The following is a 23,540-nucleotide window of genomic DNA, read 5'->3' as shown; positions in this document are numbered from 1 at the left end:
AGAATAGAATTTGGCAGGAAACTTTGTTTTATTTACTAATGAATTTCAACTGCCTGGAATAGTTCCTGATGTATAGTGAGTGCTGAATGGATTTTTATTGAATGAATGAACAAATGAACATATTGAATTTTCTAGTTCTGTTGATGCAAGGTACTTGAATCTTTCTACTGTTATATATTTTAAAGTATCATTTTTTTTCCCCTTTCTTCTGTTGACTATGCTAAAATTTTGTTCAGAAGAAATTCTTCTATTTGTTGAATTTGGGACCACTCTGATGGTGTTGATTTTGTTTATCCTAAGAATTCAAGTTTGGCTTAACATTATGAAATCACTATTCTTCACTATATCAAAAGAATAAAGGGGAAAAGTCAGATAATGATCTCAATAGATGCAGAAAAATGTTTTATAAAATCCAACATCCATTCATGATTTAAAAAAATCTTAATTTTCCTAAACAAAAGAAACTTAAAACAAAATCTTATGTAGTGGTGAAAAATGGAAAGTATTCCCTTTAAGATTATAAATAAGACTAGAATACCCAGTGTCACCATTTCTTTTTAACATTGTAGAGAAGGGCTTAGCTAGTTCCATAAGTCAAGAAAATGAAATATAAGACACAAGATTGGAAAGGAAGAATACCCTCTCCCCCCAAAATTTATAGAAAATCTCTAGAATGTAGCAAGTTTACATTGGTTAGAAAACCAATGTACAAAGTCGATTGCATATCTATATATAACAAATATAGAATCTAGTTTTTTAAAAACCTATCACTTATACATCATGAAAATGAGGTACTTATCAATAAATCTAGCCAAGGATTTGTAAGACTCAGAGAAAAAATTATTCAGGCTTAATATTAGGTAACCTAAATAGATGGAGAAATATACTATACTATGATCCTGAATATGAAGCCTCAATATTTTAAAGGTGTCAAATTCTTCCTAAATTGGTCTCCAGATTCAATGCAATCCCCAAAATCTTAATAAATTAAAAAAATTCTTATGGAATTTGAAAAGATGATTCTAAAATTTATATTGTAGAGCAAAAGGTCAAGAAGAGCTAAAAATTCTTAAAATGAAAAGGCTGGAAATAAAAATGATGAAAACTCTATTGCAATGCAGTAAATAAACCACAGAAAAAGAATAGAAAGCCCTGAGCTAGCTCCACATGTTTATGGAATTTTGACCTACGATGGAGCTGGCATTATAGATTAGTGGGGGGACGATATACTTTTCAATAAACTAGAGATTAAACAGTTGGTTATCCAATCTAAAAATAAAAATAATTAATAAAAATAACCTAAAAATAATCTGAAATGGATTCTCTGCTTCATACCATACACAAAATCACCTTTAAATGGATTAAAAACTTAAATGTGAAATACATGATTATAAAACTTTTAGAAGACAATATACAAGAATATCTTACTTTGAGGTTAGAAAAAAAATTTTTTTTAATATTTTAATGTTTATTTTTGAGAGAGAGACAGACAGACAGAGAGTGAATGGGAGAGAGGCAGAGAGAGAGAGGGAGAGAGACACAGAATCTGAAACAGACTTTAGGCTCTGAGCTGTCAGCACAGAGCCCAATGAGGGGCTCCAACTCAGGAATAGCGAGATCATGACCTAGGCTGAAGTTGGACGCTTAACCAACTGAGTCACCCATGCGCCACTTAGGAAAAATTTCTTAAGCTAGCATACTATAAAAACCAAAGCCACAGGGGCACCTAGGTGGCTCAGTTGATTGAGTGTCTGACGTTGGCTCAGGTCATGATCTCACAGTCAGTGGCTTCAAGCCCTGAGTTGGCTTTGTGCTGACAGTATGGAGCCTGCTTCAGATTCTCTTTTTTCTCTCTCTCTCCACCCCTCCCCTGTTCTCTCTCTCTCTTTCAAAAATAAACATTAGAAAACCATAAGAAATGTAATTAATTTTATACTAAAGTTAAAAATATCTAATTATGAAAGATACCATAGAGAAAAGATAAAGGCCAATCAAACCCAGAGAGGATGTTTTCATAACACATATGACATATGATTAGTATCTTAATCAGATTTTTTAAAAGTCTTACAAGTCAATAAGAAAAAACAAACAAACAAATTGATAGAAACATGAAAGATATAAAGAGGCCCTTCGTAGAGGTGAACACTGAATGGTCAATAGACATGCTTTTAAAAATCTCAACTTCATTAAAACCTGTGGAAATGAAAATGAAAATTACAATATACCATTTCATACCTATCCGACTGGCAAAAATTTAAGTCTGATAATACGCATATTGTCAATGATATAGGACAACCAGAACTGTTATGCGATGTTGGTGGGAATGTAAGTTGAAACAATTCTTTTGAAAAAAATTTGGTATTACTATGAAGTTGTTGTACATATTCCACCAGCAATTCCATGCCTAGACACACTCATGCACCAGGAGAATATATTAGAGTGTTTATAATAACATTGTTCATATCAGGAAAAATTGTACATCAATAATACAATCTTCTAGCCTTACAGTAAAATGCTATATAGTGATGAAAATGAGTGAATTAGAGTTACATGCAATGTCATGGATATAGTTTTTAGAGAAAAGATTCAAACAGCAGAAGAATATGTATGTTACAATTCCACTTACATAAAAAATACATGTGAATTTCACTAAGATTACTTTTTAAAGCTGTTTATTATAGAAATTTTCGAACAACACAAGTAGAGACGCTGTATAATGAACCACCATACACATATCACTTAGCTTCAACAAATTATCAACAAACGGCAAATGTGTTTCTTTTATATTCTCCATTTTTTTCCGCCTTGAATTATTTTAATGGAAGTCTAGGATTTTGTGCCATTCACCTGTAAATACTTCCATATCAATATTATATAGAGACATAAAGATATGTTGTAAACTACGAAGAAAAACCATTAAGAAAAATTTAAAGAGAGGGGTGCCTGGGTGGCTTAGTCAGTTAAGCATCTGACTCTTGATTTTGGCTCAGGTCATGATCTCATGGTTTGTGGGATCGAGCCCCACATCAGGCTCTGCACTGACAGCGCAGAGCCTGCTTGCGATTCTCTGTCTCTCTATCTCTGCTCCTCCCCAGCTCGCTCTCTCTCTTTCTCTCTCTCTCTCAAAAATAAATAAATAAACATTAAAAAAAGGAAAAATCTAAAGAGAAAACACAAGATTGGATCTCATGGTTATTCTGAGATGGGAGGAAGGGACAGCATTAGGAAGACAGTGGTCTTAAAAATAATGGATATGTGGACACATAGACATCTATGCTATTATTCTTATATTATGCACATATATGTATGTAAATATTCTTCAGTATCTATTCAAAATATACTTTAGAAAACAATTCAGACAATTCAGTCTGGTGATCTTTGTCCACTCTGGGAGTGTATATGAAGTCAAGAGACTGATTAAAGAAAGTTGGTAGGCAAGTAGCAAGGACTTGGAGAGTTTCTGGAGTTTGTGGGGATAGAGAATTTATACCAAACTCTTGCCTCAAAAACATTTAAGGTGAAAGGATATTTAGTATTGCCCAAGAAGGAAGGACAAGGAGAGAGGACTTCAGTGGAAGGAGCCTAAATTTCCAAAGTTTACAAGGGCAAAGATGTCTTCCCATGGGCCAAGTGGACACCACAGAAATTAGCCTGGTTTTCCACCTCAGAACAGATCTTGCCTCAAAGCACCACCAACTAAGGTGAGGTGACTACAATAGAAGTCTGTGAGGAGTGTGCTGTTGGAATAAGAACTGAGAAGCAGGTGCTAAAGTGTTACCAAAGAATGCAACATGGGGAAGGTCCCTCCTAGTAAGGATGCCTCTGAAGAAATTGCAAAAATTCTCAGCACGGAGACAAACAGCAGTTTGTTAAAACACAGATGTCTAGGCCTCACTTTCGGAGATCCTGATTCAGTAGGTATAAGGTGGAATCTGCGAATTTGCATATTCACTGAGGTCTCAGATCATGCTGACCCAAAGTGTTCTAGGAGGCTCTCAAAATGTCACCTCTGCCCTTCTCTGGACTTATCCCAAACCATTTCCTCTTCTCTCTTTATGTTCTAGGGATACCAGTTCTTTTAATTCATTAAAGTCAACAACGGTCTTACAAACTCAAGGCCTCCAAATTTGCTATTCCCTCACCCTGAAACACTTTCCCCAAACCCCACTTTGCTGAGCTAACTCCCAGGGATCTTTTATTTCTGAGCTTAAATATCACCTTTTAAGAAAACCTTTCACAGCCTACCCATAAGGTTTTGTGCCTTCACTATATGCACCATGCTTTATAACATTTATCATAATTGTAATTATATAATAATTTTGGTGAATTTTTGTTTATTGTTTGTATAACAGTATATGGCATTTAGTATTGGTTGGATAAATGAGTGAACGAAGGCATCTAGATTTTCCCAAAAGGTAGAATTACGAAAAAGCCCCTAAATAATGTAATATTTCAAAATATTTTTATATTTTTTCACTATGTATCATATATAATTATTTCTAATAATATTTTTGTATTTCCCCTGAATCATTTAAAATATCCTTTGTCTTTATAACTAATTTATTTTCTGAGCACATCACTTGCAGGCCAAGGTCCAGAAGTAGCAATAGGAAAATGAAACAGCCAAAGCAGGCACTGACATCTATAAAGGGTAAATTTGTGTTGCTTCAGAAGGTTGTGTACAAGCAACCATACTTAGTGTGATGCAGCTGTACATTCCTGGGAAAAGAATTTGAAGTCAGGATACAAAAAGGGATCATGGCCATTTGCTGTGAATTCCTGCAGACTCTTTCATCTGTGTGTAATGTATGAATGTATTTCATTTTCTAAGACAACTCCTCCAATGAAGCTATGTCCAAAATTAAGCTTTCAAAAACACTACCTTCAGTGATATAGGATCTCACCTCTACAGAACAAGATAATTTCTGCCCAATTAACTTGGAAATCAACAAATATACCAAAGATGATTTTTCAATTTGCTAAACCAGAGTTATAAGAACATGGAAAAAATGCTGATTACACAGATACAAGGTTAGACCTCAGTTGCCAGATATACTTGAACATTTTCTTGCAAAAATGAAAAGGATATTATTCTCCTTGACTGTCATATTCCCATATGGTAAACTGAAATGTCTCATTATTATTTAAATGCATTTTTAAGGAATTCTCTGGATCAAAATCTGTGCCCCTGGATTCTGTGTAGACGACTCAGGAGTTCCAGGCTTCTTCCATCCCAATGCTTTTCAATTTCAAAAGCTCTAATTTTATCTTTCAAAAATATGTGTTTGTAGGGGCACCTGGGTGGCTCAGTAGGTTAAGCCTCCAACTTTGGCTCAGGGCATGATCTCAGGGCTTGTGGGTTCGAGCCCCGTGTTGGGCTCTGTGCTGACAGCTCAGAGCCTGGAGCTGCTTTGGATTCTGTGCCTCCATCTCTCTCTGCCCCAACCCCACTCACACTCTGTCTCTCTGTCTCTCTCTCTCTCAAAAATAAATAAAAGTTAAAAAAAAATTTTAACAGAGACAGAACACGAGTGGGGGAGGGGCAGAGAGGCGGAGAGACACAAAATCCCCAGCAGGCTCCAGGCTCTGAGCTGTCAGCACAGAGCTCGATGTGGGGCTCAAACCCAGAAACCGTGAGATCATGACCTGAGCAAAGTCAGACGCTTAACCGACTGAGTCACCCAGGCTCCCCCCCGCCACCCAAATTTTTTAAAATATGTGTTTGCGTGTGTGTGTGTGTGTGTGTGTGTGTGTGTGTGTGTTGGAATAACATGTAACAGATTCATTGTGGGGAGAAAAGTGGGAGGAGGAGTTACTGCTAGAAGATTGGAAAACACTACTCCAGTCTGGCACTAGTGGAAGTTAGTTCCAAGTGTTACCTGCTTATATATAGTCCCTTTGTAATTACAGAGATATTGTGTCCAGATTTCCCAGTGTCCAGGTCATTCCTTGGAATGTCTCCAGTTCCACTACCCTCCCATTTGACCTTCAGTCCTGCATTTCCAGCTGCCTATTTGGATATCATCTCTCAGTCTCCTCATACTCAAATTATTAACCTCCGCCATAAATCAGCCACCTCTTCCATTTTCTTAGCCCTTGCCAATGACCCCATTATAATCTCAGGTACCCGTCTTCAAGCACGTGGAGTAGCATTTTTTACTCATCCTTCCTATCCAGTAGTCACCAAGTTTGGTTTTATTTCTTTTCTTCTAAATCTTGCTCGCTTGCATTTTTCTCTGCTTTCCCATTGCCCCCATTCAAATCTGATCAGAGCATCTGATGCCTGGGCTACCTTCCTCAGCTTCCTAATTGGCCTCTTGACTCCATTCTTTTCAAGTCTAACTCATTCTTCCAGACTAATGCTACTTAAATGCCCCCTTTCATCTTGGTACTTCCCTATACATAACATTAAATCATTTCCAGGCGGTTTTGAAACCAAGTCTGAACTATTCTGCTTTGCTTTCAAGGTTCTGCAAAATCATCTGGCTCTACTCTCTTTTCAAATTAGGTCAGTCTCCTCCCTGTCATATAAAAATATTACTACTCCAGCATCGGTGCCTTTATGTAAACATGTAAGTTGACCTGGTCTAAAAGGACCCATCCCTCTGCCTACTTCTTCGATCTTCCTCTCATCTTTGCTCATCTGTTACCCATGTTCTTCACATAGTCAAGTACTTGCAGTTCCTTGAAAACACTTGTCTCTAGGCCTTTGCACTTGCTTCCTCCTCCACTGATGGTCTCCTCAAACTAAAGAGACACCTCCTGTGTGAATGCTTCCTTTATCCTGCACTCCAGGCAAAATAATCACATCTTCCTTGAAGCCTCTATGGCATTCTACACATACTTCTGTCATAGACTTTATCACACAATATTGCAATGTTTTGATTACATGGTTGCCCGATTGCTCTTTTAGATTGTGAGCTACCCTCTCAGAATAGTTTTAGACTTGGTTTCAAAACAAGGTCCTTGACCTCCCATAGCTCACAGTTGTTTTGTACTCCCAGTGAGTCACTTTAGTAATTCAATAGGTATTTGTTGAATGAATGAATAAATGAGTAGATTTCTTCCTAAATCCTCTCGCTCCTTCTCACCTTAGATGTCTGAAGCCTTCTTTGATCTTTCTAGTCTTCCATCCCTTCTCTGAAGCCTGATAGTTCTTATGGTTTCTTACTGTAAACATTTGGATGATCTTTTAAAACTGAATCACAAGCTCCTTGAGGGCAGGGACAAATCTTATATTGTCTCTGTCATTGCAGTGAACACAGTGCGGAGCACATAGTAAAAGCTAAATATATATTTTTCCAATTACAGTTATATAAATTGTGGACTTAGGAAAATAATGATTGCTAATAGTTAACCTGGAAAATTCTAAACTTTTTTCAATATAATTGCAGTCATACAATGAAGTGCTAATTCATTCGGAAACTATTTAGTGAATACCTAGGAATTTCCCGGCACCAAACCAGTGGTTGAGATACAGGCATGAATTCAATCAGTAAGAAAATTCTTCCAGGTAAAACTAGTATTGCTACATAGAAACTGTGTACATTTTTTTTCACTTTTAAGTTTGTAAATTTGTAATTGGTTAAGTAGTTTTTGAGTGACTGCCAGATAACTTTGTTTTTTGGGGAATGGGTATCTTATAATTCTTCCTGGCTGATTTTTCTCACGGGAGCACTGAATTCTTTTTTTTGTATCTGAGATTGTCATGGTCAAGAAAGAGGGAGAATCAGTTCTGAATGATCTGGTCTAGTTTTTTTGGTTTTTTTTTTTTTTTGGTCCAACCCATGTTCAAAAAGTAGTGGGTTTAACAGAAAAGTAAGTTGTACATGTACTCTAACTTGAATGCTCCCCAGCTTACTTAGGCCAACCAGATGTCACTGAGTAGTTTCTATCATGGTGCTGTGATGACATCTGACCAGCATTACCAACCAGAATCCTAGAGAGTGTCATCAGGCATGCTTAGGGTAGAAAGGTAGATACTGCTCTGTGTGGTACAATTTCAACCCTTTGCCGTATCTTAGGTCAAATGATTCACTCCTGATTTAAATCTAAATTTAGTTTCTTGTTTTCCTGTTTCTTTATGCATTAGTTTACTTAAAATTTCTCAGTGACTACTAAGGGTCTGAAACTGTGCTTGGTGCTCAAGATACACAGAAGAACCACTGCCCTCAAGGAGGTCATTTGGATAACTGGATAGTAGTGTATACACCATTGTAGAAATAATATTTAATATTGCCTTATGTTGCCTTTGAAAAGCAAAATTCAGTATATGAACACATCTTTGGACTAGAATCTCTTGAATCAATATGCAAATACGAATAAAACTATTATTATTAATACTATTACTGTCCCATAATACCTATAATATGAATACTGTGTAAGAAAAAGACAAGGCCCTGTTTACACACCTAGACTAAATGTTAAATAGTAATTAAGTCGTATTCTACTAGTAAATAAATGGTTAGGAAGGCAAAGTGACTGTTACAGGATTCTAAATACCAGTAATTCTCTACAAAAGCAATACACATAAAGCAGTTTATTCATATATTATTACATTATAATATTAGGGTTTGCAAATATCACCCTGGGTTCTGTGGGGCCTGAAGCTCATAAATGTGGAAGATCCCCTTAAAAAATAAAATAAAATTAGACCACAAAGTTAGGAAACGCTTATGCGAATGAGGAGCTCTGAAGCTTAAGCTTCATTTGCTTCAAAGAAAAGCTAACTGGTAGGCACATAAAAGATTAATATCCTCTCTACTCATCAGTCATATTAGGGAAAGACTTGGACTTTAAGGAGAATAGTGTTCATTAAGCTGATATCAAAAAGTTTATAATAAATACAATACATGTAAAATGAATCTTTCAATTGATCTTACTAGGCCAAAGCCTTATTCTATCTTTATTTTACTAATCTTTTCTATTATTTGGCTTTCTTTAAAGTTAAAAAAATGCCACAGGTATTCATTGAGTATAGATCTTAAATACTTTCTTTTTTTAAGCTTCAGGCTATAGACCTGCGCTATCCAATACCATAGTCACTGGCCACATGTAGTATTGGGCACTTGAAATGTGGCTGGTGCAACCAAGCCTGAATTTCAAATTATATTTAATTTTAATTAAATTTAAAAACTGATACTGAATTCCACTGTTAGGAAATTTTGAACTATGTTTGGAAAAACTTGGGTATGTCAAGCTACTTTTTCAACTATAAGTGTTACGAAATCCAGATGCAGATTAAGTATTTCCTAGGAAAATTTAGCAGTCAAATTGAGATGTGCTGTTTATAAGTGTAGAACTCACACTGGATTTAAAACTCTAGTATGCCAAAAATAAGGTGAAATATTGTATTAATAATTTTTATATTGATTACCTGTTGAAATCATAATATTTTAATATGGTGGTTAAATAATACATAATTATAAAGTTAATTCCACCTGGTTCGTTTTATTTTTTGGAAATCTGGCTACCAGAAAGTTTTAAATTGCACATATGGCTGATATATTTCTATTGGAGAGTGCTACGTCAGACTCTTTTTCTCAAAAGGAGTGTATAATTTTTGAAACCACATACTTAAAAGATAGACGTAGAAGGATCCAGGTGGATGGAAAGCAATTACCAAGCATTACTAATGGGACATTTTTACCTTACTTGAGGTGGTGGAATTCCTACCACTATGCAATCCAACTGTACTCTGGTTCCTTCTGGAACTTCTCTGCTCCGTAACTTTTGAGTGAACCGGGGAGGTTGCCCCAGAGGTTCTTCATAGTACAAAGATGAAGGTGAAGACCCAGGGGTGGTGTCTCCACCAGCTGCCTCACTGGCAGCCAGCTCAGCTTCGCGCCTCTTAGCTTCCTGCCGTTCAAGGGCGTGATTCACTTCATTATCCCTAGTATCTGCAGGGATAGGGATGGGAACAGAAGATCTTTCTCTTCTTTCTGAGATATCTGATAAACTGGAGCTATTTTCCTGCATAAGTTTGTTTTGAGATTCCAATTTACTCTTGTGGTTTTTGCAGGCACGAGGTCTAATCCTTTTGGAGCTATGGGCTTTGAAAAGGGAAGACAGCTCTTCAATGAAATCGGCAGCCTTATTTAAGAATACTTTTTTGGACTGGGTTTCAGAACTATACTGTGGCCTTTTTGCCTCCTGGGAGCTCTCTCTAGAGCTAGTAGAACCTTGAGAGTTATCCTGACAGCAGTTGGGGTCAAAACTTGATTTAGGTGAGTGTTTCATTTGATCAGATGAAAGGCGTTTTCTAGCTTGAGCATCATCTGCTTTCTCCAAAGGGTCATGATTGATGGCCAATCTTGCCAGATTGACACTTTCATCTAATTCCTCTTGGCTCAGGAAGGCTGAAAGATCTGGAAGGTCATCTTGGCCTCCTCCTCCTTCAGCAGCTCCAGAAGGATTGCCAAAATGGAAAGGGTTGGAGGAAGGTTCTGCTCGACTCCTTTCATTGTTTCCCCGGTGTCTAGTTTCTGCTAAATAACTCTCTCTTAGAAGCTGAGATATGGAAGTAGAAGCTTCTACGCTGTCGTCTTGCATGCTGTTACAAATAATAACAAGAACAGAAGTTTCAGTCATTTCTAAAGAATAACAAGTCTATGTTTATTAGAGCATGATGGATTCTTAAGAACTTAAAGTTTGAAATTAAAAATTGCCTAATTTTGATACTTCTACAAAATTTCCATTGAAGACTTAAAGATTAACCTCAAATTGTAATATGAAGAAGAACTGAATGAGATTTCCCTGTAATATAAAATAAAAGCATGGGTGATAAGCACTGAATTAAATTCTTTAACACAAGTTCAGTTGTGAAAGCTATAATGTAACTATAGTGAGATTAAATGCAATCTCTAAGCATAATTTTGATACCATCTGTAAAGGGCTTGTAGTTATAAAGACCTTTCATACACAGAGATTTGCTCCTTTACCTTGAATGTAATAAAATAATAAAAATGAAAAAGTTTTTCATTTAATTCAGAAAAAACCCTACATAAACTGATATTATCTCCTATTGCTTCAAGACTTTTTCATTCAGCTTCACCCACACTGGTTTCTTATCATTTCTTAAATATTCTAAAGTCACATCTGAAATGCCTCAGAGCATTTGTACTTGCTGTCACTTATACCTGGAATGCTCTTTCTGACAATGTTACATGACTCATTTCTCACTTCCTTAAATTACCTGGTCATCTATTCTCTCCTCCGTGATTCCTTCTTTATGACTCAACATAAAGTGGCAATCTCCTTCTAGCCTATACTTTTTACCCAGTTTAGTTTTCTCAGTACCAGCTAACTCTATGAGAAATCTTATGCGCACATTTTTTAAAATGTTTATTTATTTATTTTGAGAGAGAGAACGCAAGCAGAGGGGGAGGGAGAGAGAATCCCAAACAGGCTCCATGTTGTCAGTTCAGAGCCCAACTTGGGGCTCAATCTCACAAACCATGAGATCATGAGCTGAGCTGAAATCACGAGTCAGAAGCTTAACCAACTGAGCCTCCCAGGAGCCTCTCTGCAGGCACATTTTTTTAGCAGCTTGTCATTTTCCTTTTACTACTAGAATGTAATGTCCACCAACATAAGGAATTTGATCCCAATAAATGTTTAGTGAATAAATTCTTCTTTGAAATGGAAAAAAAAGATACTGACAACATAATCTTATTTACTTACCGAAGATATAAATTTGACATAGTTCGTGAATATAAATAATGTTTTTGTTTTTTGACTAGAGACAAGTTGTTTAAGTTCAATATTGTTTATAGGTTCAATCTGCTCTTGAAAAGTATAATGATTTAGCCTTTTCAGATAAGGTATAATTAATTTAATTTCTACAAAGATAGGAGTTAGAGCCTAGGTTTAAAAAAAGTCTCTCATATTAACATTGGTGAAGAGGGGTTATAGGAGACAGGGAAATGAAGTGCAAGACAGGACAACCTATACTACATTTCACTGTATACCCTTTCCTCACTTTTGAGTTTTAATTATATGAGGATATTACTGATTCAAAAAATAAATAATTTTTAAAATATTAAGAAAATACTACCATAACTTTAGTTCAAAGCCCCCTGGACTAGAGAGTTTGGTAATGCAAAGCAATTTTATATTATTAACCTTTTATCATTTATTTATTCACACATTTGCTAGAGGGATGGCAAACTTGTGACCCGTAGACTGTTACTCCTCTTTCTTTCCTTAAATGATACAGCTAACAGATTACAGTGCTCTTCCCATTGATCTTGACTGTCTTAACACTCCACTTCTTCAGCCACCACTAATCAATCAGAGATGGTAATAGAGCTGAAGGTTGTTTGCCATTCTTGGCTACTATGTTCTAGGCCTTATGCTGGGAAGATGGAAAGGAAAGTAATCTTTCCTCTTAGGCTTTATGATTCTATCACAAAACTTGTTTTGGTTCACTCCTTTCCCTTACATGATAGCCTCACTTTACATCACAAAGAAGGCTTCCTAGGAACTGTTCTAATTCTCAAACTTTTAGAGTGCTGTCCCAAACTAACCTCTAAATTGGCAAAGTAAGCAGTCACCTTGAGAGGGCAATTAGAGATGGCTAAAGAGATCACCAACAGCAAAATATTTTCCCACATACTTGTTACTGCCTAAAATTGCCTCTACTGGAGTCATTTGTTTGGGTGAAGTCTATTGTGCCTTAAAAAAAGATGAACTGAAAATGCAAAGGTGTTGGATGGGTGCAAAGATTTATCTACAAAGATATTCATCACAGTATAGATGATAATATTAAAAAATTGAACCATGTTCAATAAGCAATTAGTTAATTAAATTATGATATACTCATTAAATAGAACTATCTACCATTTTTAATTTGTTACAAAACGAAATGATATACAAAATAGTATATGAAAGTATAATTGATATCCCAATTGAAAATGTGTCCCATTTGTGCACTAACTTTATAAAAGAAGAGGTTTTTTTTTTTTTTTCCTTTTTTAACGTTTATTTATTTTTGAGAGAGAGAGACAGAGCACGAGCCGGGAAGGAGCAGAGAAGGAGGGAGACACAGAATCCAAAGCAGGCTCCAGGCTCTGAGCTGTCAGCACAGAGCCCTACGAGGGGCTTGAACTCACAGATCGCGAGATAATGACCTGAACTCACAGATCGCGAGATAATGACCTGAATGAAGTCGGATGCTTAACTGACTGAGCCACCCAGGTGCCCCAGAAGAGGGTTTTTTTTTTTTTAATGTTTATTTTTGAGAGAGATTGAGTAAGAGCTCTGAAAGGGAAGGGAAAGGGGGAGGGGCAGAGAGGGGGGAACGGAGGGTCTGAAGCAGGCTCTGTGCTGACTGACAGCAGAGAGCCTGATGTGGGGCTCAAACTCATGAACCGTGAGAACATGAGCTGAAGTTGGCTGCCTAACTGACTGAGCCACACAGGCGTCCCTAGAAGACTTAAAGAAAGATATGTGAAATAAAGTGCAAAATGCTATTTGAAATGCAATTGAAGTACTAATTCAAAATCCTTCTCATTTGTAAATCAACTATTTCATAGTCTTGTGTGAATTTCTGCACATACAGAAACCTTGATCAGATCCTTGAACAGTGTGGGTTTTAGAAGCACCAACCCTTATAATAAAAAATCCACGTATAACTTTTAATTCCTCCAAAATTTAACTGTTAATAACCTACTGTTGACCAGAAGCCTTGCCAATAACACAGTCAATTAACACATATTTTGTATTATATATGTATTATATACTGTATTCTCACCATAAGGTAAGCTAAAAAAAAAGAAAATATTATTAAGAAAAGCATAAGGAAGAGAAAATGTTTTTATAGCACTGTACTGTATTTTTAAAAAATCTAAAATAACCTGTGTATAAGTGGACACATATACAATTCAAACCCATGTTGTTCAAGGGCAACTGTATTTAAATGTAAAGGGAAAATGAAATAATTTATAAATAAGAATGGCCTCCTATTAGGTGAACATTATTGTATATTGCATTTATGTAACTTCATCTCTAACTCTGTATTCTAAGATGGCTTTTATCTCGAGGCAACATGGAATGAGCATTGGTTTTGGAATCAGATTGGTTTTCAAATTCTGGGTTCATGAACTCTTAGGAGTTGTGTGACTTTGAGTAAATCACTTCTTTGAGCTTTGGATTTCTCATCTGTAAAACATGGATGATGTCTATTTTCAAAGAGAGTGAGGATCAATAACATTATGAATGCAAACCCTTAAAACAGGGCTAATCCCTATAATGGACACTCAAAACCATGTTAGTAAAATACTTAGGTAAAGGTGATGTTAATGTTGAAAAAATGTTAAAATTTTTATATTTTTGGTGAAAATAGGAAAGAAAATACTCATAAATGGTATTCACTGCTCTTTGTAACCATTTTTTTTTCTTTTTGAAAGAAAAGTTAATTGAGGTGTGAATGTGTGCCTGCTCTGATGCTTATGGTCATAAGAAATTATTATAATAACAAAACCTTCAAGTATTCAAAATAAAGAGTTGCTTTAACGGTCTAATTTAATAAATGTTTAATTAATTTCTTTAATGTTCTTTAATGTAGTATTTATTACTTAAAACTTTGAGGTTAGATGGGCATTGAAGAGGGCATCTTTTGGGATGAGCACTGGGTGTTGTATGGAAACCAATTTGACAATAAATTTCATATATTAAAAAAAAAAACAAAAAAACAAGAAAACTTTGAGGTTAGATGTGATTCAAATCCCAGTTCTGACACTTTCTGGTTGTATAAACTCAACAAAGGCACTTAACCTCTATAAGCTTCAGCTGCCACATCTACAAAACAGGGATAATAACAGTAGTCATCTCATAGGTCGAAGTGATGATTAAATGTGTTTGGCATTTAGTAAATGTTCAATAAATGGTAATTATTATTATTATTATTATTATTGCTATTATAAAACAACTATAGTGACATACCATGATAAGAAATGGAAGTAGAACTAGTGAAGTGATTGACCCAAGGACAAACTTTGAAGAGAAACTGAATTCCACACGTGTAGCTAATTCAGCACTATTTATATTCTATTGAAACACATGTAGTCTCATGAGTGAACTGTGCTGCCTTCAGATCTTTGTGTATATTTTCTTTGCGTAGGCCGCTCCCTGCCCTCACTTCCCTTCACTACCTTACTGGGCCAAGTTACTGGTCTTCAGTTCTTAGCTGAGACATTGCTCTGGGATTTCTTCTTTGTTTGGTGTTGGGTACCTGTGCAATGTACTCCCAAAGTTTTCTGTCTTTATCCCCAAACACAACACTTATCACAACATATTAAATTTGCCTATTTACTTTTCTGTCTACTTCATTTTTTGTACACCATTATCTCTGTGCACACACAGCACATAGAAGGTGATCAGTAAATATCTGTTGAATTCTTTTGTTCATTAGAATTTCCTGCTAAATCTATTGTTGCTTATCTTTTATTTTAGTTGCAGGATGAAGTAATATTTCTATTTACGAAATCATATTTACAAAGAAAACTTCCAGACACAAAGAAAAATATAAACTGGTAAAGGCAGTAATAACTTCAGGGTGACTTCCAAATGAAAGTTTATTTATGGTGGGTAAAATAAGTGGAGTTTTGCTTTCTTTTCATACCAGAAATATCAAGAACATCTGATTATAATCAGAAACCTGGGTTTAAATCCCAACACCAATACTAAATAACTGTGTTATACTGAGCATGTCATTTAAGGTAACTTAATCTCAATTATTCCCATCTTTCAAATGGAATAATAACAATTCCATTTCAGAAGCTTCTCAAATGAAAATGCATGTATAAATTGTTAAGCTGATAAATATTCTCTACAATAAGAAATAAGAAATGCATCATTTTTCTCTTTCAAGCATTAATTTTAAACTATTTGTTACAAAATTTACACTATTAAAGAGCCCAAATACTTTTAAAAAGCTATTATGCAATATGTGGTCCGGGCTGGCTTTGTCTGCGCCACAGCATTTCAGGGAGGATCCCTTCTCCTACTGTGGACTGACGCAGCCCTCACCCGAAGGCCCGGTGAAAAAGCCTTTGTCTTTTCTCACAGCACTCCAGGGAACCGGCCTCCTTTTAGGTCAGTCAGAGAAAGACAAATACCATATCATTTCACTCACATGCAGAATTTGAGAAACTTAACAGATGAACATAGGGGAAGGGAAGGAAAAGTAAGATAAAAGTAGAGAGGGAGGCAAATCATAAGAGACCCTTAAATACAGAGAACAAACTGGGGGTTGACGGGGGTGGGGGCTTAAATGGGTGATGAGCATTAAGAAGGGCACTTTTCCGGATGAGCACTGGGTGTCATATGTAAGAGATGAATCACTGGGTTCTACTCCTGAAGCCCAGACTACACTGTATGTTAACTAACTTGAGAATAATAAAAAAAAAAGATATTATGGACAATGTAGCTTTCATTTATTCATCCAGTATACATCTCTTGAGCATCCACTATATGCCAGGCACCATTCCAGGCACTATGGATTCAGCAGTGAACAAATGACAAAGTCCTTACCCTCATGGAGTTGATATTCTAGTGGAGAAGACATAACTGTTAAGAAGAAAAATAAGACAAGGGAATAGAGAATGAAGGGGGAGAGAGAAAGGTATGCTATTTTAGCTAAGATCAGGCATAGCTACTAATACAGTGGGGAAGTCAGCCATGTGACCATCGTGTGGGTGGGGGGATGAGAATTTTTAACTCAACGTGTCAATGTGAAGGGAGGTGAATGTTTGCTGTGTTTGAGTCAAGCCCAATGTGCCAGGAGGTGAATGAAAAAGAAGAGTAGAAGAAAAAGAAGTCAGAAAAGTATAAAGTTAGATCATGTGAGGCCTTGCAGACCATGGGAAGGTCTTTGAATCCTAGTACATGTATGAATGGGGAAGCATTTTAAAGTCTTGAGAAGCAGATGACATGGATTTGAAAAAAGTTAATCATGGCTGCTATGCAAAGAATCAAGTTGAAGGGAGCAAGTGCAGAAATGAACAGATGGGTCAGGGGTGTACTGCAGTATGCTAATCAAAAGATGATGGTGGCTTGGATCAATGAATGGTATCAGTGGGAGATGGTGAGAAATGATCAGATTTGAGGTATCTTTTCAAAGTAGAGTCCGTATAATTTGTTAATGGACTGAAAGATACGAGAGAAAGGGCAGAGTCAAGGGTGACTCCAATATTTAGGACCTCAGCAACAAGGTGAGTGGTGGAATCATTTACTTGGATGAGCAGGTTTCAGGAAAGGAAATTAAGAATTCTCCTAGACATTTCATCTGAGATGTTCAGAGTGACATTGGACTTTGTTTCCTTCTTTCTGCTTCTTACAAAATTGAAACATTTAACGCCACTTTCAAAATAAGAATGAGCATTGCCTTTGAAAACAGATCATGGTTAAGGTTAAATTGCCCTAGGTTGGAAATGAAACAGTTAATGTGGCATAAATAATCAAGACGGGGTGCCTTGGTGACTCGGTTGGTTAAGCAATCCACTCTTGATTTCGGCTTAGGTCATGATCTCACGGTTCTTGAGTTTGAGCCTCACATTGGACTCTATGCTGACAGAGTGGAGCCTGCCTGAGATTCATTCTCTCTCTCTCTCTCTCTCTCTCTCTCTCTATCTCTCTCTCTCTCTCCCTTCCTCCCTCCCTCCCTCCCTCCCTCTCCCTCTCTTTCTCTTTCTCTCTCTCAAAATAAATAAACTTTAAACAAAATAATCAAGATAGACTTTAGTAAATCATATAAATTAATTTAGTGACATAGAAGGCTTATTGAATGTTCTTCACTTAGCTAAATACCTCTATTTCACCCCCCCCCCACCCCCCGCCCTAGGATTTCTTTTGAAGAGACCATCTGCCCTGAGAACTCGCTGAAAATGTAAAGGTCTGGTTCATAATAACAAAACTTGATGCTGGTACCTTTGGGCATATTTTTCAACTCATGTTAACTCAGCACTACTCTTTTGTAGGCTCTAAAAAGAACTTTTTGGAAATATCATATGGTATACACCCATCTTTTGGTTATATGAATATTTAAACTGGGACATTGACCAGAGAATTGGCAAAGCCTAATATGAAGTAACTTGGGGAACACCTGGGTGACTCAGTTGGTTGAGTGACTGACTTCGGCTCAGGTCATGATCTTGCAGTTAGTGGGTTCAAGCTCACTGTTGTCAAGGCACAGCTGGCTTCAGATCCTCTGTCCCCATCTGCCTGCTCCTCCCCTGCTTGCACTCTCTCAAAAATAAATAAACATTAAAAAAAAGCAGTTTGGCAATATGTATTATGAGAATTAAAATTGTTCACACCTTTAAAAAAAAAGATGTAACTTGGACTCAAACATAAATACTGAAATTTTCTGGCTATTAAGTATCATTAGGTATCTATTGTATTGTATTGTATTTTAAGTGGGATCCACACCCAATGTGGGGCTTGAACTCATGATCCTAAGATCGAGTCATATGCTCTAATGACTGAGCCAGCCAGGCACCCCTACAATATCATCAGATATCTAAATGAGAAAATAAAGCTGGTTTCTAGGTAAACACAAAAATATCTTGATATTTAATAATTATTTACATACAGAGCTGGAATAGGACAAGATAAGACAACTTTAACTCACCTCTAGAGTGAGGATGAGCAGAACTACCCCACTTACATCATAGGTTTGTTTGTGAAAGCACTTCAAAAATGTTGGGGTGCCTGAGTGACTCAGTCTGTTAAGCATCTGACTTTGGCTCAGGTCATGATCTCACAGCTTTTGCCTTCGAGCCCTGTGTGGGTCTTTGTGCTGACAGCTCAAAGCCTTGATCCTGCTTCAGCTTCTGTGTCTCCCTCTCTCTCTCTCTCTGCCCCTGCCCCACTTGCACTCTGTCTCTCTCAAAAATAAATAAACATTTAAAAAAATGTAGAATACAATGCAAATTTAAGGTAATCATTTTCTGCTGATGTGTAATTATTATACCTAGAATGTTCTTTTGGGGAAGAATCATCAACAAAATTAGGCTTTGCTCCCTCTCTTTAATGCTGGTATTGACCTGTTTGTCTTGCCTTCTCTTTCCCATCATGTCCCACACAATAGAAGTATCTAACTCAGTTGTTTTGGAGAAACTTGCTGGGCCAAGAACCAAATCCCATTACATAGGAACTAGTCCTGGAGAGTTGAGTACAGATCATCTTTTAAAATTTGGCTGCAGATGGGATGCACTTTGAGGCAAATCTTTCTTCATTGTTATGGTTTCCATCCCCTATGACAGTGATCACCTCCAACTTAATTTTATTTCTAATCTATTTTTGGTGTGAGTGACATTAGTAATTTAATAAGTTAGTATATGTTGCATTATTAAAATAAGGACATGAAATATAGGGAAATATGTCAGTAGCAATACAGAAATAGTCTGTGCACCATTGTCTCTTAATTCCTCTTTCCATTTGAAAGAGGAAAAACAGCAGATAAAAACAAATACAGACAAATGTGTACATTAGAAGAGACTGTTGAGCTAAAGAGACAGCAGAGCTAATACACAGAAGAAACAGTGGGAATCTGTTTAATTAGGGACATTGCTTAAAGGGCAGGGGTTAAAGGAAGGAAATGGTTTTTAGATAAGAGGCCAAGGGTGAGTAAACCATTCTCTTATTATTGTTTTAATTGAATTGGTAATGGCAGGAAGGTAGGAAAGAAAGTAAAGATTTAGTCTGAGGGGGAGAAAAGAGATTGGCTTCTGTGAAACATACTTTTGTATGTACAGAAGAGGATAAACGTGTAGGAAAGTACTACAATAAAGTTAAATTTTGGGCTTTGTCAAACTTTGGGCTTTGTCAAACTTTGACAGAGAGCAAAGAAATTGTGTAAAAGTAAACTCTGCGACCTGAGGGAAGACTAATTAAAGGCAAGCGAGAAGGCTTCAGGCATAGGATCAGGAAAGGGTTTGGTGGCAGTCACAAAAATGAGGTTTTATATCACCCTTGAGAATTCACCATTTGTGGTGAACTTAGCTTGTACACAAGACATAAAAGAATGAGTAAATGTTAATCCATTTTAAATAAGAAAAATAAGAAAAAAATAGAACATTTTCATCCTCTACAGCCTCTTCTTATTTGTGTCAGTTTCTTTAAGTGATGAAGGGTTTGAAAAAGATAGCTCCCCCAATTACATGGACATAACATGCTTGCTAGATTGGGAGAGGAGCAGGTGCCCCAAAGAGGCTTGGGATCTCAAGATCTAGTTTTAGTTCAAGAGCTTGGTGGGAAGACTCTGCAGGGGCCCTCCCAGAGGATGTAGTGCATTGTGACTCCAGATGAAGGTGTATATAGCACGCAGCCTGAGCTTGTCAAGGTGACTCTGGTTATACATGAGCTCTGCAAACTCTCTGCTGACTGCAGGTAAATAGTCATACAAACGTTTGTGTCCACCAAAAATGTATCTGTTGAGTATAAGCTCTTAAATTTTTAAAGACTATTGTGTCTGGGGCGCCTGGGTGGCTCAGTCAGTTAAGCGTCTGACTTCAGCTCAGGTCATGATCTCGCGGTCCGTGAGTTCAAGCCCCGCGTCAGGCTCTGTGCTGACAGCTCAGAGCCTGGAGCCTGTTTCAGATTCTGTGTCTCCCTCTCTCTGACCCTCCCCTGTTCATGCTCTCTCTCTCCCTGTCTCAAAAATAAATAAAACGTTAAAAAAAAAATTAAAAAAAAAAAAAAAAAAGACTATTGTGTCTGTACTTGGGTTGTCCCATTTAAGCCAAAGCATAATTCCCTAGCAGTTTTAAGAGCTCTTTGTCAACTATGAAGCACATAGACCTTCTAGAAAATATCTCCATGGTGCTTGATTCTTTTATATCTCTTAAGAGAGGAAAAAAGATACTTTTTTTCCATTTTTTTGTCTTATGGGCAATGACACAATGCAACAAGAATGCCTTTGTCATATCTCGATGTCAATGAAGGAAACTACTGTAATTATTCTGGGGTTAGCAGTATCATTCGTCTTGTATTTTCAGGTTAGCAAGCTGAGTTCATTACCTCTATTACATATAAGGAATTAACTGTTGAAAAATTTAGTTGTCACTTTAGTTCGTTAAAGCCCTTTCACAATGAAACCTGATTTATGTGCTGCACTATTTCTTCAAAAGTAAGTTGGAAAAACTATCTCTATGAATTCCAAAACCCAGTCTCGAGTAAAAACTCATTCAATTTTTGGTGTCTGTGAATTGCGGTTCTGAGTCCATTCTTTTGAATATGTGCCTTTGTAAGCATACTGTAATAGAAACATGAAATAGAGCCTGTATTCTAAATTACAGATATATGGAACAGGAGCTTTAACACATTATTATGAGTTCCAGTAGCATTAGCCATATTCTATAAGTGGGAATGGAGACAAACTTCTAGAATTTGGACAGTGTCCAACTGTTTGTTTCATAGTCCATTATTGTAAGATTCTGTAATGTCTATAATTTTGCCTCCTACAAAGGAAGTCTAATGTGTATATATTTCAGATCTCCTGGAATGGTCTTGAATTTAAATATTTTGTTTGTTGTCAAATCCTGTGTCAGACAGGATATCTTAATTTTTGTTTAAAAATATGTTTGTTATAGCTGTAGGTATAGACATTCTCAATATCCTACAAAGGGATTATGGATTTTATGTGCACCTAAGAGTTATTATTAAGAGACACTAAGAATTTGTGGCAGATTCTTTATTTAGACTTTGTAGAATTCATGTCATCATTACCAATGTGAAAGTAATTGAACCATAATTTTTTGAGAAAGAAAACTGGGTAGATGTTTTGTTTCTTTCCAACTGATTGATTCTAGTGTCTTTAACAAGTATGAGTAAAAATCTGTTGATAAAATAATAACATTTCTTAACACCATTACTGTAATGTTCGCTTTTTGGGAATGGTAATATAGATTAATTCATGTTCTCTTTTTCTTCGCTTGTATGTTTTTTTAAATATAATTCAAGATGTGCATCTAATTACTGCTAATAGTGCAATCTACCAGGCCAAACACTTGCCACTGACTGTCAAGTGTCTTTTTGATGCAGTTGAAGAGAGAGAGAGACAGAGAGAGAGAGAGAGAGAGAGAGAGAGAGAGAAAGGAGAAAGAAAGAGCAATGTCCTTTGAGCAAGACTTTCTGCAGCTGTTGTGTACATTAATCCAGGGAGCAGATCTCCCAACACTAAATATAGCAAGCGTATCCTTTTACATGATAAAAAAAATTTTAAATGAAAGTCTTCAACTATAGAGTCATATTATTTTAGATTTGAGTTCCTTTAAAAAGGAAATAGGCATTGCACACATATTCTGTATACAAATACCATTATTTTAATAAGTGAATATGTGGAAATGCCAGTGATGTATGTAACATGCCACAACTTCCTCTGTTGAGATATTTTCCCTTAGGACCCAAGCAGGTTGTGATCTCCGTGAATTTCATCAATCCCCTCCAAAATCTTTACATGTAGAAAACTTTACTTTTCACAAAATTTTGTGTCCTATCATACATCATTAGGAAGCCGTCCTAGGTTTCACTCTAAACAACAGTAATTAGGTCTCTGAAATGTCCCTTTTCCCATTGTCAGTGCCTGTTTTCAAAACACACTTGAGAACTTAAATCTGGATATTACCTTTCTTTTTTTTAGTTGACCCAGATGAGGATGTCCAACCCAGGCAATCCACCGTGATGATAATTATCCAAGGAGAACTTTTAGATGAAAGCACAGGAGAAAAAGAAAATTCTTCACGCCCTTGGAAATCGAGAGTAGCCGTCCATAGAGAGCGAGGAGTTAACCTTAGTTTCAGTGAAGATGGCTGTAAGAAGCTGGACAACCTGTCACCACCGGAGCCAGAGCATTTGTCAGCTCACAGGTCCCAAGTTATTTTGAGCTGTATAAACCATGTGCCTGTGAAACATTCCACCTGATTGGACAGGAGAAAACTGAGCAAAGGGATTCCATAGCAGGACAGCACCTATGCGTGGTAGGGGTCAATCAGTTTTTCTACCTATAGAATTTCACTTTTAGCTAGAGGCCCAAGTTGTTTATTGCTTTATGTTTGGAATTAATGCTAAATTCCTGACACCAGTTCCACCTGTCAAAGAAATTGGCATTATTTTTGAAATACACCAAAATTCTTAATTTTTAGGAACTTTAATTTTAATGGGAAATTTATTGTCATTTAACCACTGATACATTTTAGGAAATTAGGCTATGAAAAGCCAATATAAAGCTGAGGCCTAACTTCTTAAAGTGGAGAGTTTTTGAACTGTTTGTCCAAAAGCTAAGCAAAAGCAGAGAACATAACGAACATTAAAAGTTGTTAGAGATCATCAAAAAAAAAAAAAAAAAAAAAAAAAAAAGAAGAAGTAGAAAGAAACATCTGCCTGAGAATAAACCCAGTAACAAATTAGTTTGAACAAACTTCATCAGAAAAACTAATCAGATACTGTTTAAAAGTCAAAACTACTATGTAATGTAATAGATTACAATTCCTATTCTTGTATTAGTATCTAGAATAACATATTGTATATTATTTTGAAAA

General features: G+C 36.4%; 1 protein-coding gene across 1 annotated transcript in view; it reads right to left on the bottom strand.

Moving 5' to 3' along the window:
* Window positions 1-23,299, bottom strand: part of MYPN (myopalladin) — an 88,386-nt gene extending 65,087 nt beyond the window's left edge. The window contains exons 1-2 of the mRNA XM_049645127.1: window positions 22,628-23,299; window positions 9,650-10,552 (exon numbers count right to left, since the gene is read on the bottom strand). Coding sequence (XP_049501084.1) covers window positions 9,650-10,551 — 902 coding nt within the window. The 5' untranslated portion in view covers window position 10,552; window positions 22,628-23,299. The remainder of the gene's footprint in view (window positions 1-9,649; window positions 10,553-22,627) is intronic.
* Window positions 23,300-23,540: the final 241 nt, after the last annotated feature.

The sequence above is a fragment of the Panthera uncia genome, chromosome D2 (assembly GCF_023721935.1).
Source record: "Panthera uncia isolate 11264 chromosome D2, Puncia_PCG_1.0, whole genome shotgun sequence".
NCBI classification, from domain to species: Eukaryota; Metazoa; Chordata; class Mammalia; order Carnivora; family Felidae; genus Panthera; species Panthera uncia.
This window is presented reverse-complemented; position numbering and strand designations above follow the sequence as displayed.